The sequence below is a fragment of the Saccopteryx bilineata genome, chromosome 6 (assembly GCF_036850765.1).
Source record: "Saccopteryx bilineata isolate mSacBil1 chromosome 6, mSacBil1_pri_phased_curated, whole genome shotgun sequence".
In the NCBI taxonomy this organism is placed as follows: domain Eukaryota; kingdom Metazoa; phylum Chordata; class Mammalia; order Chiroptera; family Emballonuridae; genus Saccopteryx; species Saccopteryx bilineata.
The window spans coordinates 108899055-108918763 of NC_089495.1; the positions used below are offsets into that span (position 1 = coordinate 108899055).

Here is a 19709-nt window from a genome sequence, read left to right on the forward strand (position 1 = left end):
ACTCTGGTAAACATATGTGAAAATATATATGAAATTTAGCTGTAATAAACAATTTAATAAGGTGTTGATATAATTAAGAAAAAGATTGACTAGGAACTACACATTGTTCTATGATTGTAGAAATATCAGCAAATCGTACTGATTATAAAAATTAAATATTTATAAGGACTTCTTTATGCAAGGATTTTTTTATTGGGATATCCAAAGTGCTTGAGGAAAACATTCACCAAGAATCATTTTGTTCTCTGCTACTTTAACCTTTCAGAGGCCCTGCAAATTCTGTTAGTATCCTAGTTAATATCTCAAAGATGTTTTACTTGCAGGTATGCTAACTAAATTAACAGATGCAGTACAGATATTAAAAATACTTTTGGTTATGGGAAAAATCACATGTATGTGCAAGTATGGCAGTATCTATCCGTATATACATACACATATATACGTATCTACACATACTTACACATACATGCCCATATTTAGATATTTAAGAAAATTTAGAAACTTAAAAGGTTTTCACATGCTCAATAAAATCAATGTTGTCTTTTATCTAGTTCACCTTTTCTCATTTCCTTCAATTATTGAGATTATATACAAATATTTAGTACTGTAGCCTCCACAGATCCTGATACATAGTATGAAAAAAGGGAAGTATTTATGTAAACACACTGAGGCTACAGAATAAAGGCATTCCACTGAAAATAGGCAGATATATGGTAAGAATGAAAGTGCAATTAGATTAAAAAAAAAATAGACTCAAAGTGACTCTGAATTGTAAGTGGTGTACTTTACATGCTATTTGGCTAAGTTACCCCTAAGAAGTAAAACAGCAACATTTCTAAACCAAGGGGACAAATCTGTTTTTCCATATAAAGCAACTACAAGTTACAGTAAAAAGAGTATTCACCCATGCAATTTGTGAAACTCATGAAAACTGTGGCCACAAAACTTGAAAAGAATAAAATGTATACTAAATGTCACTGTGGTAATAGTGCTTTACACTACATCATAAAAATTAAACTCCTTGAATTTAATATTTTATGTGTAACATTACACATAACACATCTTTTACTTTCAGGCCTGACATCTCAAAATGTTGTTAACAGACCACCTTACATTATTCCATAGTGATAACTTGATCTAAACCTCTTGTCTCTGCTTTAAATAGATAAAAGTGCAGAACAGGCAGAGGGTGGGAAGGGGTAAGAAAGTAAGGAAATGTTCCTACATATTTTCAAACAGCCTTTTCTCCAAGGTTTTAGAGTTAAAAAAAAAATCTCTGGACCTGCCATTTTATTCAGGAATGGCTACAGAATTCTCCCTGCATAATGCTTCTTTATAAGCTTCAAAAAGCTGAGAAATCTTAAATCTACTCAGCCAGTTATTGCACTCCAATGCAAATCTTACCTTTCAGAGTAGTTATACAATATGATTAAATAAAACCCTAATATATAATAGAATAATTTCCTCTAACATTTTTTACTAACAGAAATGAAGACCACTAATCAACTACTCTCTGTAAAGTTACTGTAGTATAACTGCCAGTAGTTAAGAGAATCAGAGAAACTTGAGTGGTGAAGCAGGATGTTTACCCTTTTATGTCATGAGTGCAAGGTATTAAAACTAAATTCATACCAACATTATAGCAAATAACTTAGCTTCTAATTCTGAATACAAGTAAATTTTAAGAAGAAGAGGGCCATAAAACCATATACAGCATGGTCAGTTTCATTTTTGTATTATATGTATGTCATGTTTTAACCTGAAATGTTTTATACTTGTGTTTCACGTTATATAGTTTTTGGGCTGGGCTGTGTTTTTCCACAAAGAAAAGAATCAAGTGATTTCCACCTTAACATTCAACCTACCTGCCCATAGTTGTCTATGCCAGTTACTAATCTATTTAAATTTAATAAATCAAAAGCTGTCCTTAGGGATTGGCCAAGAGTCGTAAGTCCTTCAGCCTGAAGGTTTTTCAGTTCATTCATAAACGTTGCATGGTTTTCTTTCCATCCGGCCTAAAAAGAAAAATGTTAAGAATTTTTTTTCATCTTTTAAAGTCATATATACACAGGCAACCATTACAATCTGTGGTTCATCAAGTAGTTGCTTTGCTTTACACTTAACTCTTTAATTGATTAATGTTAATACGTTATCACCGCTGAAGAAACTATTCCTGAGGTGGCAATAATAAACCGGCCTGGGCTACAGCTTTGGACAGCCTAACTATGTAACTTCCCTGGGAAATTTACTCCCTAACCTAAAACCAAAAATTTAGGGATGCAATATACTAGTGGAAAGCCAACGTGGGCAGGACTTCGGAAGTTAACCTACAGCTGCCCCACTGACCCGCGGCCTCCCGGGGAGATCTTAAGACTCAGCCTCGCAGCCAGCAGCCACCCACAAGGCTCGCTCGCCCGCCAGCGGGGTGAGAGCGGCCAAGCCTCGGGCCGATTCCCCTTTAATGCAAACCCGGGCTCGGAGCGGCCGGGCCCGGCTGTCACTCGGGCTAACTTGAATAAATATCCCCCACAGTTCATTGCTGCCGCTCACGCCGCGGAGGGGAAATGTCGGCCATGTTGATCGCAGCGCCTCTGCCGCCGGGCCGGGCTGGGGAAGGGATGGCGGTAGCCCCGCGACTCCGTGCCCCGCCAGGGCGCTCCGGGGCGGGGGAGGGGGTGGGAGCCCGCAGGGAAAGAGACCTCAGCGCCTAGAGCACAGCGGGAGGGGGAGGGGAGCATAATGAAGGGTGAATGGGGGGGCGGGGAGGGCGAGCGAGGAAGGAACAGGGAAGGGGGAGGGCGAGGGCTGTTACCTTGATAGCATAGGGTGGCTCTTCGAAAGTGACCAGCATGTACCTGTCCCCTCTGCTGGCAGGATCCCGGGCACGGAGCTGCGGAAGAGCGGGTGGGGGACGGGAGGGAGAACAGGGCGAACGAGAGAGGAAGCAGAGGCGAGATTACAGGCGGCGAACGGGTGCCCAGCAGCCCCGCCGCCCCCCCCCCAGTACCGCACAGCCGCGGCCACCCCTCCACGCTGCCCCCCACACACAAATCGGCTCCTACACACCGCCTGGGGCCAGAGCCCCGGCCCGGGCCGAGCCCGGCTCGCAGCGCCCGCCGCCCGCGCGGTGGGGGAGGGGGTCCCCGAGCCCGGCAGCTCCCGCAGTCAGGTCCCCGACACCTCCGCCTCGCCGCCCCCGGCCGCTGTCCCCGCCACCCCTGCCGCCCGCGGGCCGCCGGTCCGGGCTCGGTCAGTCGGTACCTTCATGAAGGTCTCTACCGCGCCTTTGGCCGTGTCCAGGTAGGTGGTGCCCAGATGGCTGCGCTGGTTCATAGAGGCAGACGTGTCTATCAGGAACAGTAAGATGGGCATAGTGCTGGCCAGGGACACCGGGGCCCGAAGTGGTAGAGAAAGAGGAGATGGTAGAGGTGGAGGCGCCGGTGGCGGCGGCGACCGCCGCTACGCGGGGCGAGGGAGCGCGGCTCCCGGGAGGAAAACACCGTCTGGGTCTTGCCTCCGGCTGCGGGGAGTTTCTCCCTCGATAGTTGAGAGGAAACTCCCAGAGCCAGTCCTCCCCGTCGTACCCCCGTCTCCGCCTCCTCCTGCCCGCCTGCCCGCTCGGGCGGGCGCCCGGCCGTCTGTCTCTCAGTCCGTTCCCCCCCCCCACCCCCGCCTCGGGGGTCCCGTCCCCGCTCCCGGCCCCTGTGTGTGTCCCAGCGGGAGACGGGCCTGGCTCCCCACCCCACCCCCGCTGCAGGGAGTGGGGACCTGGGAGCTGGCAAAGAGGGGAGTGGGCTAAAAGGAGACTGGCCCTGGGGCTGTTAAGAGAAGTTTCAGGGACTCCCTCCGCACCCCGGCGGTGTCACCACTTTCTCAGCCCCTCTCGCTACTGAAGCGCTTTTCTCTCTCACACTCCGGTTTTAACTCGGGCAGGGGCTGCAGAGGCACCGCCCCCTGACACGTCCTCGTGCCATGTGATACACCGCTCCGCTATTGTATTGGCTAGTCTCTAGCCTCTCATTAGCATATTCAAACAGCTCGGGGGCGGGAGAAGCTTGTAGGCCGGCCCCGGGAAGTGTTATTGAGCACGCGTGAAGGCGGGGCGTCGGGTACGCGCGCGAGCGAGCGCGAGGGGTGAGCAGGCGGGTCGGCAGGCGCGGAGGCGGGCTTTGGGAAGGGGCGGGAACGAACCGCGTATAGATCGTGGGGCGGGGGCGGGAGCCGCGTAGGCGCGCGCAGGTCGGCTGCGGCTTGAGTCTGCGCGTCCGCGCTGCGGGACTCTCCTTGGCTGGAGGATGTGATAGGAAGGGAAATAGACGCTGGTCTCACCTCTCCGTTGGAGGTCGCTGTAGCAAACCCCTTTCCTGGGGTCGAGCGAAGGGGTGATTAAGTTAAGAATTAAACACTAGTTAGGGGAAGGAGACACGCCCGTGGTCGGCGGCAGAACTGGCTTGGGCCTGGGAGGGCGGGCCCAGCGTAGGCGCACCCGGGACGGGGGAGGAGAAGTGAGACGTTATTTATGACCGGGAACTAATCGCGAGTCACATCGCTCCTCCTGCCTGGTGAGGACAGGGGCCAACCTTCTCCGGAGCAGTCGTCTTTGGCATTGGGGTGAGGGCTGAACCCGGAGCAGGCTAGAAACTCTCTCGTTGGAGGACCCACCAGAAAGGGAACAGCGCTTTTTCTAACTCAGCCCTAAAAGGAAATGGGAGAAGGCTCTGTAAAGTTTGTTGCCCTTGCTCGGGGAGAAATAACCGGCACTACCCAAAGAAATACCTCCTTCAAACCATGTTTACTTATGGCTGTAGGCTATCAGTTCAGAGCTTAAAGGGGCGTTAGCAAACCATAACTTATTACTCTATTTTTAAGTGAAAAAACTGACTTCAGCTTGCTCAGATGACCCAGAGAGTGGGCTCCCCATAACCCTCCTGTCTCTTTCACTATCCTCTCTCACGCTTGTCCAGATACTGTATGAAGGACGAAGTTCTAGGTTAAAACAAGCCGCTGTCATCATGCCTGAAGCAATGAATCCTCTCCTAGATAGCCAAAGAAAAGTTTACTCAAATACACTAGTTAAAAAACTGAAGACTGGCCCTGGCCCGTTGGCTCAGTTGTAAAGCGTCGGCCTGCCATGCAGGAGTCCGGGGTTTGATTCCCGACCAGGGCACACAGGAGAAGCACCCATCTGCTTCTCCACCACCACCACCCCTCCTTCCTCTCTGTCTCTCTTCCCTTCCCGCAGCCAAGGCTTCACTGTAGCAAAGTTGGCCCCAGTGCTGAGGATGGCTCTGTGGCCTCTGCCTCAGGCGCAAGAATGGCTCTGGTTGCAACAGAGCAACACCCCAGATGGGCAGAGCATCGGGCCCTGGTGGGCATGCGGGGTAGATCCCAGTGGGGCGCATGTGAGAGACTGTCTGACTGCCTCCCGTTTCCAACTTCAGAATACAACAACAACAACAACAACAAAAAACACTGAAGACTGCCTAAAATACAAGTTGAATTAGAAATATAAGCCTTAATAAGACTACATAGATATTTATAGGTCCTCTCCTATTAGCCTTGTATTTTTACTTTTTTACTCTATCCTGAAATTTTTTATTATTTACCTACTTATCATTTTATTTTTACATTGTTCCTGTTGAACAATGTAAAAACATTGTTCACAGTAACACAGAAGAGTCGTGCTTTGTGGCATTTTGTTTAAATCTTTAGTTTCATAACTTGGACTTTTCCTAACATTTAAGACAATCTCTGAACTTTTTGTAGCAATAGGACAATTTCAGTAATATATTGTATGTATCATAGAAGAATGAGATATTTTTAAGAGATTTGGACTACGAAATAAGATGCAGGTCTTACAGTTCTTACATCTAGTACTTGCTGAGGCCTGGTGGATTTAAAAAAAATAAAATATGGTCCCTGCCTTCAAAGAACTTACAGTTTTTCTAGAAAACTATTACATACATTTTATTTGCTACTGCAAGGTAGAAAGTGATTGGATACTAAACTCAAAAAAGAAAAAAATGTATAAGTGAGGGATGATGAAAACATTTTCCAGGGTCAATATGTTTAAGCTGTGCCTTAAAGCAGTGTTTCTACAACTGACCTTAGACATGGAGCTAAAAATCAAGAGTTCTTTAATGCTTTAAAATTTTTGTTTTAACAATATGCAAATTGTTTTATCAGTTCTGAAGACAAATTTACTCTTTCAAAGTGATAACTTGCAGTTGAAAGATTGTCATGGAAGTATTTAGTTTTCCTTATCTTTTCTTTTCAAACTGGCCTGTGGACCCCAGCCTGTCCAAAAATGTATTCTGTAGATTCACCACAGTTTTTTTTTTTTATATTACTCAGCTTTGAGAAATACCAATTTAAAGGATTGGTAGGATTTGGATATGTTGATAAAGGAAGAGGATGCTACTGGTGAAAAGTCCTAGGCGTTGAAAACGTAGTGAAGAAAACAAGTCAGCATATTACGAGTGTCTTTCTGGAAAACAGTGAAGTTCAGCTTGACTGGAGCACCAGCCCCACAGAGAATAGTATAAGATCCAGAAAGGTAGGTCATATTTAGAGAGTAGAGGGCTTTTATTCTAGACTAAGGATTTTTTTTTTCCATATAAAGGAGAGCTTTTACTTGGGGTGCTATGTACAAAGCTGTGGTTTGAAGGGAATAAAATTAGACAACTGAAGTAGATGAGCATGCATTAGTACTGTCCTTCCTGACCAGTGGTGGTACAGTGGATAGAGCTTCAACCTGGGATGCTGAGGACGCAGGTTCAAAACCCCAGAGTCGCCAGCTTGAGTGCTGGATCCCTGGTTTGAGCATGGGATCACCAACATGGTCCCATAGTCACTGGCTTGAAGCCCAAGAGTCACTGGCTTGATCCCAGTGTTGCTGGCTTGAGCAAGGGGTCACTGGCTCAGCTGGAGCACCCCCCACCCTACTTAAGGCACATATAAGAAGCAGTGAACAACTAAAGTGATGCAACTGTGAATTGATTCTTTTCTCTCTCGCGCTAAAAATAAAATAATAACAACCTTACCAATTACAGTTATTTAAAATCATTTCAGAGTCATCATGGCTCTTTCTTCCCTGACTCAGTGGAGTTGGCAGATTGTCATACTAGGGTCATAAGTGGAAGTACGTGGGAGAGCCAGGATTAGACACAAAGATCAGGAGAGCCAAGTCCAATGAGCCAACCTGGAACACATAACCAGAACCTACACTTATGATGGTATCTGAGATCAAAGGCCAGGTTCCCAATTCAGAAACCCAGAAGTGCTGGAAATCAAGGCCCTGAGGGAGAACAGGAAAGAATTCAGGACATAAATAGGCAGCAAATCCAGAGGCAATCAGAAAGCAGGAAACATTGAGTTATCCCTGGATAAAATTGTGGAATAGGCCAAGTTTATTCTTAGTGATTGTGGTTGACAATTAAGCTATTGCTTGATGGTGGCTTAAAGCAAGGTTCTGGGCCATGAGGTGCCCATCAGCATTACCTGCAGAGTTTAAAAATAATAATAAATGGGCCTGACCTGTGGTGGCACAGTGGATAAAGCTTCAACCTGGAACACTGAGGTTACTGGTTCAAAACCCTGGGCTTGCCTGGTCAAGGCACATATGGGAGTTGATGCTTCCTGCTCCTCCGCCCTCCACTCTCTTTCTCTCTCTCTCTCTCTCTCTCTCTCTCTCTCTCTCTCTCTCTCTCCTCTCTCTATAAAAATGAATAAGTAAATAAAAAATCTTTAAAAAAATAATAAATGTACTAAATCCCCATAAACCGAAGAAAGAGATTCAATAGATGATTCAGTAGAATTGAAATGGGTCCTGGTCATCTCATTTTTTAAAAAGCTCTTCAGGTAAAACTTATAAATAATACTGGTTAAAGACTATGTACTTAAAGTATAAAAATAATGTATGTGTCTAGCATCCAGTATTACCCTTAGAGTTACTCTATTAAACTCCTAAACTCTGCAAAGTAAAGGGGGAGGGGGACTATAAGTGTAATACCAGTATAGCTAACAGTGAATTTGCATCATATGCTTATGTAAATTACTTAAATTCAAATATGTTTGACAAAATAAAAAGAGAACTAAATAGTGCTGGAGACTTCTATAATCCCCCTGGGTGAGTTTAGGCCTTAGAGTAAAACATGAGATGGAAAACATAAAACTCTTCTTCACTCAATCTCTGTGAATCTGGAATGTGATTCTAGAAAGATTCTGGGTATATGCAGGCGTGTTTTTGTAAAATATGGCCTCTAAATGCAAGCCAAGTATTTCATCAGACTCAGCTAAAGAAACTGAGCTCTTGCAATGCTTAGAGGGAGAACTAGTTGGAGTAGTATGTGCTAAGCCCTGTGCTGTTGCAGTCTAGGAGATTAAGGAAGGTTTTTCTGGGAGGGCATTGGTCAAAAAAGGTAGGTGGGAGAAAACTTGCTCTTTGCTGGCTGTTTTCAAAGGAGTGTTGACCAAATGGCTCCAATTTTAAAGAGAATGAATAAATTATATGAAACCTGAAAGAATAGTGACTAAATTGTTGAAATGGAACTATTCTAACAGAATTAAAAACTGACTAATTAGATTTATTTTTAGAAGCCAACCAGAGCCCTTTTAAATTATTTTAAACCAATTAAGCAGGGTAACACGGTTTAAAAATAATTATGTGCAATGTCTTGCCTTATGGTATCAGGATGTGCCATCTGAACAAAATAATCAGATAAAGCTGGTGTTCCTCATATGTAACCTAACAGAGTTTCTGTGGCTGGCTTACCGTTTTCTTAGCCCTCTGCTTTTCTCTTTGGGATCACAATTGTCAATGAACTTGAAAGGTTGAGAAAAAAACAAAAAGTAATAGATATAAAAAATTAGATGTGAGCCTGACCTGTGGTGGCGCAGTGGATAAAGCATCAACCTGGAATGCTGAGGTCGCCGGTTCAATACCCTGCACTTGCCTGGTCTAAGGCACATATGGCAGTTGAAGCTTCCTGTTCCTCCCCCCTTTCTCTCTCTCTCCTTCTCTCTCTCACTCTCTCTCTCCTCACACAATGAATAAATAAAGAAAAATTAAAAAAAATTAGATGTGAAACTATGTAGCAAAATATATTCAGATAATACATGTACAAGGATATTTATTTTGGTCATTCTAATATTATGTAATATTAATCCTCAGGGGGAAAATGCTACTAGGTACCACTATTAAAAAGAAATTGGACCTTTCCAAAGACCAGTATTTCACAGTAATAGTTGAAGTCTGAGATGATTCAAGATCAGTCTTGAAAATGAATATATCCAAGTTAAGAATTAGAATCACAATGGAACAGTTTCTCTAGTAAAAGAGCATAAAAACTGCAGTAAATCTTAATATTAATTGCACACCTACTGTGTGACAGCTACTGTGGTAAGCCATAGACAGTTTATAACCTATGAAAAGACAGAAGGTAGATAAACAGGTAATGAGAATATACTATTATGATAAGTCAGCAGACCCTGGACATGATATAATAAGACCTATCTTAGAGGATTGTTTTGAAAATACAAGGTAACATACCCTATTTTATCAATGCTGAGACACCACAGGTCATGAAAGAAAAAAATGCTAATTAAACTATGACACAATGCTTTTTATCAATTAAAATTTATCCACACTGCAGTAAGTTTCAACCAGGGGCATTGGTGATGAAACATGTTTTAAAAGACTTCTCTATTGTCTTCAGTATTTTTTTCCAAACCATTGGCTTCTATTCTGTGAGTTTCGATGTTGGTACTTTCTTGATATAACTAGAAGGTATCAATAAGAAATTTTCAGACCACAACCAGGATTTACATACTTTCTTTAAATGGTTGACTGAAATGTCTAGGGTTGCAATTATCTAGTTGTGCCACCAGGAATAACTGCAAAATGTGTACATGTATGCTACTTTCTGGTGACAGCATTGTCAGATACCATTATTTCAAGTTAAATTTCAATTTTATAGATGTTAAAATAGAAATGTACATCTTATAATCAGTAAAATACCATTTAGTGCTGGTAGCTCTTAAAATAAGTTTCAAAGAGCTCTCTCACTGAACATAGGGCAGCTAATCTTACCAACTGAGTGCTGTCTCAGCAGACTGCAATCATCTGGGGCTGGAACATGTGGAAGAGTGGGAGGAGTTAGGGCTGGGCCACATCAGAAAGGGCCTCTTGTGCCCAAGTAGGAAATTTCTAATTTACTTTGGGGTGATAGGGAGACAAAGCTTTGAGTCAAAGGAGTGATATAATCAGATTCTCATTTTGGAAAGATAATTTTTGTAACAATTGGGAGGATGCATTAGAATGGAAGACAGTGGGCAAGTAAACCAATTAGGCAATTTCTGGATTAATCCAAGGAATAACTTTGAATCATTTTGTTCATACAAATGTGGCAACAAGGAAGGTAAAGAAAGAGTTATAAACATTGAGGTGATCAAATTGACAGAACTTGGTGAACAGAGTAGATGCAAGCAGAATCATGTTTTTTAGATGAAATCCATCTTACGTCATGTAAAATGAATACCATCACAATACTAGTAACTACAAATTCTAATAACCAATGGTGTTTATTCAGTCATTTGTTCAAATATTTATTGAATCCTTAATATGTGCAGAAGCTAGGAATCTAGCAGTGCATAAAACTGGGAAGAAAATGCCTATATTTATGAAGTTTACATTCTAGCAGAAGAGGTGAACAATAAGATAAGTAAATTATATGCTATATTACTCAAAGTGTTAAGGAGGAAAATAAAGTGGAGAAAAGTTAAAAAAAAAGTGTTGCAGAGGGAAGAGAGCTGCAGTTTTAGATATGGAGAACAGGGAAGGCATCATTGGAAAAATGACGTTGGACGAGAGACTGGAAAGAAGTGAGAGACTGTCATACAGATATCTAGGGAGAGACAGCTTTTATCCACTTACTCTAATGATGTGTAGTAAAACATTTCTGGTTTGAAAGGCTGATATATATTAAAGTCTTCTCTGTTGAAAAGTATTCTTTGCTGATACAAGTTCTCTTTGATAGGCAGAACACCAATTATCAATTAAATAGTATTAAGAGACTTATCTTTTAAACTCAACAGGTACTGTTTCAGATTCTGGGGATTCAGCGTTAAATAAGCTAGACCTAATACCTACCCTCAAAGCACTGCCAGATAAAATCCAGGACTCAAAATTAAATTGGAATTTCAGATTAGTTTTAAGTATATATACCAACTATACGTGGAACATAATAATGCTAAAATTTATGTGTTGTTTACTTGCAATTCAAATTTAACTGGGCATCCTGTATTTTATTATAATTTGCTGAATCTGGCAATTCTAAGCCCTCACTGAATTTACAAACTAACCTACTGGAGGCAAAGGTTAGTAAATAAAGTTAGCATACTGTGGACATACTCTGTAACCTGGGAAGCCATAAAATGGAAGGCCCTGGAACTATAAATGTGTGCAGGAAGCCTGTCTACCAACACGAACACCCATTCTTAAGAGCAAGAAATAAATGTCATATTTGAATCATATGTTTTATATCCATTTGTACCATAATCCCTTTGTTATACCAGCCCAGCCTAACGTGTCAGTCCATGAAATCTATCATGCTCAAATTTACTCAAAAGTTTTCATATACTGTTTTCATATAAGCCATACCCTAAAAACGTTTGTACTATAGTCATCATTCTAATATAGCTTTAAACAGTATTTTAAAGACGTCATGAGGGACATCAGATTAATATAAGAAAATAACATAATTGGATGTTTTCCCTAAACAAATAACATTATATATTATTCCTAGCTGTTAAAACATTTTTAACATATTTCATTTAAACAGTTATTGAATATAAAGACAAGTATTAAAGGGGCTGAAAATTGTAAGACATGATTTCTGACTTCAGAAAGTGTAAGGCTTGCCTGACCAGGCGGTGGCAGAGTGGATAGAGCATCAGACTGGGATGCGGAGGACCCAGGTGTGAGACCCTGAGGTCACCAGCTTGAGTGTGGGCTTATCTGGTTTGAGCAAGGCTTGCCAGCTTGAGCCCAAGGTCACTGGCTCGAGCAAGGGGTCACTCTGTCTGCTGTAGCCCCCCCGGTCAAAGCACATATGAGAAAGCAATCAAGGAACAACTAAGGTGCTGCAACAAAGAATTGATGCTTCTCATCTCTCTCCCTTCCTGTCTGTCTGTCCCTGACTGTCTTTCTCTCTGACTCTCTCTGTCTCTTTCACACACACAAAATAAAAGAAAGTGTAAGGCCTAGTAGGGAAAATACAGACACATTATACAAGGCCACATATAATACTGCCAAAAGGTAAGTGCAATTCATCTCTCTCACTGAAGTGAGAAATTCAGTCTAGAGAAGAAGAAAATAAAGCAGCTGAATGAAGGAGCATTTTTTCTTAAAAGCTTTACTGATTTTACAACTTTAAATTTTTTTATATAAAAGAGTTATCAAAAAGTTCAAAATTTCAAAAATAACAGAAAAACAAAAATCACTTTTAAATTACTATCCAGACATAGCCACTGATAATTGGGTTTCAATATATTCTTTTCTTTCCTGCTTCTTTTCTACTTAATATGTTAGCATTTTTCATTACATATTTTTATATATGACTTTTAATAAATACAAAATATTCCATCTTATGGATATATCAATTTATTTTCCTCTGGCTACTAGATGCTTTGTTTATTCCTAGATGTTTTACTTTTATGAATAGTGATACATTGAACATCCCTATACATAAATCTTTGTATTAATTCAAAGATTATTGTTTGCTAGTTACTGCTCTGGATGTTAGAGATACACTAGTGAATAAAATCAAATCCCTGCTCTCACTGGGAGGATGAGAAAGAGAAAATAAATATGTAAACTATATATTATGTCAGTGATAAGTACTCTGGACAAAAATAAAGCAGATTAGAGAGATAAATGGTGGGACTAGGTGTTTCCCTCTTAAACCTATACAATAGAAATAACTAAAACATGGAGTAGCATTTGATAAATGCCAAAAATAAGTTCAAAATTCTATGAGGAACATTTACCTAAGAGGACAAAAAAGAGAAACCAAAATAATTAGTGGAGAAGAAGGTGGGCAACCAGAAATGCAACTTGCCAAAGCAAAAAAGAGAATTTCAGAAAGGAGAATTTTTAAAAAAATATTACTGTAACATCAAAGTAAAGACAACAAAAGACATTATATTTGAGGAATCTGTGGTTGACTTCTCTAAGGGTCTTGTTAGAAATAGAGACAAAAGAAACAATGTTAATTAAATCAGGATTTTAGGAAATGGCTGAAGACAGAGGCTATAAATGTTCCTTTTTTCACTGAAAAAGAGGATGAAATAATACTCAAAGGACCTAAAAGGGCTTCTCTTTTAAGGCCAAGGAAAAGTTCAAACATGTTTTTAGATAGAGACAGCGTTGAGGCAAAATAAACACATTGGAGAGGTATGGCAGGTATCAGTAAAAGGAGAGAATTAGGTCAAGATCATAAGTGGGGAAGATGGCAGCAATGTAGGTATAAGTTACACTTACCTACTCCCAGGGTCAAAGTGGAATTACAACTAAAATATAGAGCAATATATAATAACCAACTGAAGACTAGGTGAACAGAAGTCTTATAACATAGGATTTACAGAAGAAACCACATCGAGACTGGTACAAAGGACAGAGATGCAAAAAGTGCTGACCCCTCTTCTACAGGCAGCATGTGACATTATGGAGGGCTATCTCAGCTTCAGAGATTCCCCCTGAGGAGCATGCAGGATCTCAACTCCATGCCAAACTCCCCAGCCCAGAGTACCACAGCTGGAAAGAGGTGTCCACACATCTGGCTGGAACAATCAGTGGGGGTTCCGTCTGCCAGGGAGAGACAGGAAATCTGCTAGAGGCACAGGCACACTCTTAAAATCTTGCTCACAGCCATTCACCATTGGCCCTGGCAAAGGGAGAGCAGTGTTGACTAGAGTTGTGTGAGGAGAGACTAGAGTTTGTGGCTCTGGGGAGAGAGCTGAAGGGGCAGCTACCAGGTTCCCTTGATGAGACCCTTTTCAATACCACAAGTCCCATCTTTCTTTGGATGGAGTACTCCCCACCTTATAGCATCAACCTCACTCTCTAGACTCCCTGTCACCCCACCCTCCTGACTCCTGCTGGCCTGGCCTGCCCTGCCAGGGAGACCCCCCAAGAAGTCTGGGCAGAATCTGTGACAGCCTGAGTTGTGTGACTGGGGGACGGGGCCACTCCTCCAACATTCCCCCAAGCCTGACTGGTGCTTCCCTGTCATGGGAGGTCCACTAGCTCCACCCTCCCAATTTCTAGCAGCCCCAATCCTGCTGGGACAGACTGAGTTGTATGTCTCTAGGATGAGAGCCATTTTTCCTTCACATGCCCAACCAGTGCAGAGCATGGTCAAAATCTGGTCTGTATGAGCCTGATAAACTGCTGGCCTCAACCTGATGACTCCCGAAGACCCTGCCCCAACACAAAGGTCTACAGGTACATGATGGCTGGGTGGCAGCTAGACTTGGTATTTGCTAGGACTTCTGCTGAGTATCCTTAGACTCAATACTGGCACCATGTTTGAACCTATATTATTCTGGTGAAAGCCACAAACTTTGGATTGCTTTGGAGCTTCAAACAGGTTGCTCAGAGCCAGTCACAGGCAGTGTCTGGTGTTGACCTACACCAGAATCCCTGCAAAGAAGCCCCAGAACCAACACACCAAGTGACCAGCTTTAAACAGCATTAGGGCAGGATCCATTTAGTTTCACAAACAGCATTTCCAAAAGGAGACATTGGCAGGCACCAGAGCCTGCTGAGGCAAATTCTGCTTTGTGTGGTCAGCACCTGTGCGGCAGCTCATACACTGTGGTCATGGTTGACCTCAGATTCAGCCAGCCTGAGGGTTGACCCCATGCACAAATTGGACTAGAACAAATAAGACTCAGTTACAACAAGAGAGCTCATATAATCCACACAGAACATTCATGAGCACATAGCTGAGGTAATTAAGCAGATTGTGCCACTGAGTCCCACAGGACTCATATAATGGCTTCAGTGCTCCAATAAAAAGACATAGGGTACATAAGGCCACCATACCAAGACTGTGAAACATAGTAGGTCTACCTAATACATAAAAACAAACATAAAGAGGCAGCCAAAATGAGGAGACAAAGAAACATGACCCAAATGAAAGAACAGAAGAAATCTCCAGAAAAAGAGCTAAATGAAATGGAGTCAAGCAATTGGCCAGATATAGAGTTCCAAAAAATGACTATAAGGGTGCTTAAGGAACTTACTGAGAACTTCAAAGTTCTCACTAAATGTGACTAAGAATATAGAAATTATAAAGAACCCATCAGAAATGAAGAATACAATATTTTAAATGAAGACTACACTAGAAAGAATAAACAGTAGATTGGATGAAGCAGAAGATTGAATCAGCAATTTGGAAGACAAGGTAGCAGAAGACACCAAATCAGAAAAGGAAAAGGAAAAAATAATTTTAAAACATGAGGAAAGCTTAAGGGACCTCTGGGCAACATGATGTGTAACAGCATCTTCGTCATGAGGGTACCAAAAGGAGAAAAGAGAGCAAGAGATCAAGAATCTAGTTGAAGACATAATGACTGGAAACTTCCTTAACCTAGTAAAGGAAAAAAGATGCACAAGTCCAGGAAACACAGAGAGACCCAAAGAAGAACCCAAAGAGCCCCACACCAAGACATATTATAATTGAATTTGCAAAGGAAAAGACAAAGAGGGAATCTTAAAAGCAACAAGAGAAAGTTACCTACAAAGGAGCTCCCATAAGATTGTCAGCTGATTTCTCAACAGAAACATTTCAGACCAGAAGGGATTGGCATTAAATAAAGTGATAAGAAGCAAGGACCTGTGACCAAGGCTACTTTTCCAGCAAAGCTATCATTTACAATTCAAAACAGCTTACCAGATAAGAAAATGGCATTCCTTATTACCAAATCAGTATAACAAGAAATGTTAAAGGGTCTTCTTTAAGAAGAAGAAAAAGAAATTAAAAAACACAAAATATAGTTATAAAGAATAATGGCAATAATTATATACTATCAATTATCACTTTAAATATAAATGGCTTCAATGCTCCAATAAAAAGACATAGGGTAGCTGAATGGATAGGAAAACAAGACCCATATATATGCTATCTAAAATTGATCCACCTTAGAATGAAAGATACACACTAAAAGTCTCTCTCTCTCTCCCCCCCAAAAATCGATAAAAACATTTTTAAAAAAGTCTTTAACAAGAGACAAAGAACATAATGATAAAGGGATCAATTCAACAAGAATGCTCCCTTGTAAACATTTATGCACCCACATAGGAACACCAAAACATATAAAGCAAATCTTAATGGACACAAAGGAAGAGATCAACAGTAGCACAGACATAGTAGGGGATTTTAACAGCCCCTTGACACCAATGTATAGATTTTCTAACATAGGATAAACAAGGAAACAACAGCCTTAAATGTCTGCACACTAGATCAGATGAACTTAATTGATATCTTCAGAATATTTTACCCCAAAATATCAGAATATACATTCTTTTCAAATGCACATAGAACATTTTCTAGGATAGACCACATGTTAGGTTACAAAACAAGTCTCAATAAAAATAAAATAATATCAATTATCTTCTCTGACCACAATGTTATGAAACTAGAAATCAAATATAAGAAAAAAAACTGAAAAACACACAAACACCAAGAATAAATAACATGTTACTAAACAATGAATGGGTTAGTAATGAGATCAAGGAAGAAATCAAAAGATACATTAAAACAAGTGAAAATGGAAACACAACAGCCTGATCTATAGGGCACTGTGAAAGCAGTCCTCAGAGGTAAATGCACAGCATTATAGGCCTATCTCAAGAAATAACAAAATAAAATCATAATTAAACAATCTGACTTTACACTTAATTGAACATGAAAAATAACAAATAAAGCCCAAAGTGAGTAGAAGAAGGGAAATACTAAAGAGCAGAGCAGAAATAACTGAAATAGAGTCTAAAACAAGTACAAAAGATAAATGAAACCAAGAGCTAGTTCTCTCTAAAGATTAAGATTGACAAACCTTTAACCAGACTCATCAAGAAAAAGAGAGAGAACATGAATAAATAAAATAAAAAATGAAAGAAGAGAAGTAACAACTGACACCAAAGAAATTCAAAGGATTGTAAGAAAATATTATGAACAATTATATGCCAACATTGAACAATGTTGACAAAATGGATAAATTCCTAGGAATATACAATCTTCCAAAAATAAATCAGAATCAGAAAATCTGAATATACTGATTAATGAATTTAAAGTAGTAATAAAAATACTCCCAACAAACAAAAGTACTGGCTTCACAGGTGAATTTTACCAAACATTCAAAGAACTAACTAACCTATCCTCAAACTAGTCCAAAAAATTCAACAGGAGGGAAGACCCCCAAGCTCATTTTACAAGGCAAGCATTATTTTAATTCCAAAACTAGATAATGACACTACAAAGAAAAAAAATTATAGGCAAATATTCCTTATGAACATGGGTGCTAACATCTAAAATAAAAAATTAGCAAACAAGGTCTAGCAATACATTAAAAAGATCATTTGGCCCTCGCTAGTCAGCTCAGTGTATAGAGCATTGGCCCAGCCTGAGGATGTCCTGGGTCTGTCTGGTCCCTGGTTAGGGCATCTATGAGAAGTGATCATTTTCTTCTCTTCTCCCTCTCCCCTTTCTCTCTCTCTCTCTTCCCCTTTCGCAGCTAGTGGCTTGATTGGTCCAAGTGTCAGCCTCAGGAGCTGAAGGTAGCTCAGTTGATTTGAGCATTGGACCCAGAGGAGGGTTGCCAGGTGGATCAGTCAGGGTGTGTGCAGGAGTCTGTTTTACTATCTTCCCTCCTCTTGCTTAAAAAAAAATCATACACAATGATCAAGTGGGCTTTATTCTAGGGATGCAGGTTGGTACAATATCTGCAAATCAATGCACATGATAGATTACATAAACAACCTGAAGGATAAAAACCACATGATCTTATCAATAGATGCAGAATAAGGTTTAGATAAAATCCAGCACTCATTTATGATAAAAAAAACTCTTGGCAAAGTGGGAATAGAGGAAACATACCTCAACATAATAGAGATTATATATGACAAACCCACAGCCAATATCATACTCAATGGGCAAAACCAAAAACTGTTTCCATTGAGATCAGGAACAAGACAGGGAGGTCAGCTTTTACTACTCTTATTCAACATAGCACTGGTAGTCATAGCCACATCAGACAAGAAGAAGAAATAAAAGGCAACCAAATTGGAAGGAAAGAAGTAAAATTGACATTATTTGCAGATGACATGATACTGTATATAGAGAACCTCTAAAGATTCCACACAAAAACTACTAGAACTGGTAAATGAACTCAGTAAAGTATCAGGATAAATATCCAGAAATCAGTTGCATTTTAATACACCAATAATGAAATATCAGAAAGGGAAACAGAGATAAACAATCCCATTTATAATTACATTTAAAAAAACTAGAAATAAATTTAACCAAGGCTGTAAAATACCTGCACTCAGAAAATTATAAGACAGAGGAAGGAAATTGAAAAAGAAACAAGTAAGTGGAAACATATACTATCTTCATGGATAGGAAGAAATAACACCATTAAAATGTTCATACTATTCAAAGCAATCTATAGATTTAGTGCAGTTCTTATCAAGATATCAATAGCGTTTTTCTCAGAACTAGAACTAATATTTCAAAAATTCATATGGAACTACAAAAGACCCTGAATAGCCACAGCAATCTTGAGAAAGAACAAAGTTGGAGGAATCATGATACCTGATATCAAATTATAGTACAAACTATAGTAATCAAAACAGCATGATACTGGCATAAAAAGTGGTCATATAGACCATTGAAAGCCCAAACATAGACCCATGCCTTATGGTTTATTAGTATTTAACAAAGAGGCAGGAACATACAATGAGATAAAGATAGTCTATTCAATAAATGGTGTTGGAAAACTTGGGCAGGTTCATACAAAAAAAATAAAATGAAACTAGAACACCTTCTTATACCATGCATAAGAATTAACTCAAAATAGATTAAAGACTTAAATGTGAAACCCAAAACCATGAAAAGAAGAAATCATAGGCAGTAAAATCTCAGAACAATATTTCTTCTGATTTTTCTTCTTGGACAGAGAAAATAAAAACAAACGGGAGTACCTCAAACTAAAAAGTTTTTACATAGCAAAAGAAACAATCAACAAGATGAAAAGACAACCCAGTGAATTAGAGGACATATTTGCCCATGATATGTCTGACAAGGTGTTAATATCCAAAATTTTTAAAGAATTTATACAATTCTCACACACACACACACAAACACACACACAAACATACCAATCTAATTTAAAAATGAAGAAAGGATCTGAATAGACACTTCTCCAAAAAGGACATACAGACATGTAAAAAAACACTCAATTTCACTAATCTTCAGAGCATTGCAAATTAAAACCATAATGAGATGTCACCTCACACCTGTCAAAATGACTATTATCAATAAATCAACAAACAAATTCTGGCAAGGATGTGAAGAAAAGGGAATCCTCGTGCACTCTTGGTAGGCATACAGATTGGTGCAGCTGCTATGGAAACCAGTATGGACTTT

The 19709-nt window shown here is 40.3% G+C and overlaps 2 protein-coding genes across 2 annotated transcripts in view; one reads left to right on the forward strand and one right to left on the reverse strand.

Moving 5' to 3' along the window:
- The window catches only part of INTS6 (integrator complex subunit 6), an 88279-nt gene extending 84391 nt beyond the window's left edge, over positions 1-3888 (reverse strand). Inside the window, exons 1-3 of the mRNA XM_066234138.1 lie at positions 3262-3888; positions 2813-2890; positions 1866-2015 (exon numbers count right to left, since the gene is read on the reverse strand). Coding sequence (XP_066090235.1) covers positions 1866-2015; positions 2813-2890; positions 3262-3372 — 339 coding nt within the window. The 5' untranslated portion in view covers positions 3373-3888. The remainder of the gene's footprint in view (positions 1-1865; positions 2016-2812; positions 2891-3261) is intronic.
- Positions 2619-19709, forward strand: part of LOC136309356 (uncharacterized) — a 97556-nt gene continuing 80465 nt past the window's right edge. The window contains exons 1-2 of the mRNA XM_066237529.1: positions 2619-2675; positions 2875-3300. Coding sequence (XP_066093626.1) covers positions 2619-2675; positions 2875-3300 — 483 coding nt within the window. The remainder of the gene's footprint in view (positions 2676-2874; positions 3301-19709) is intronic.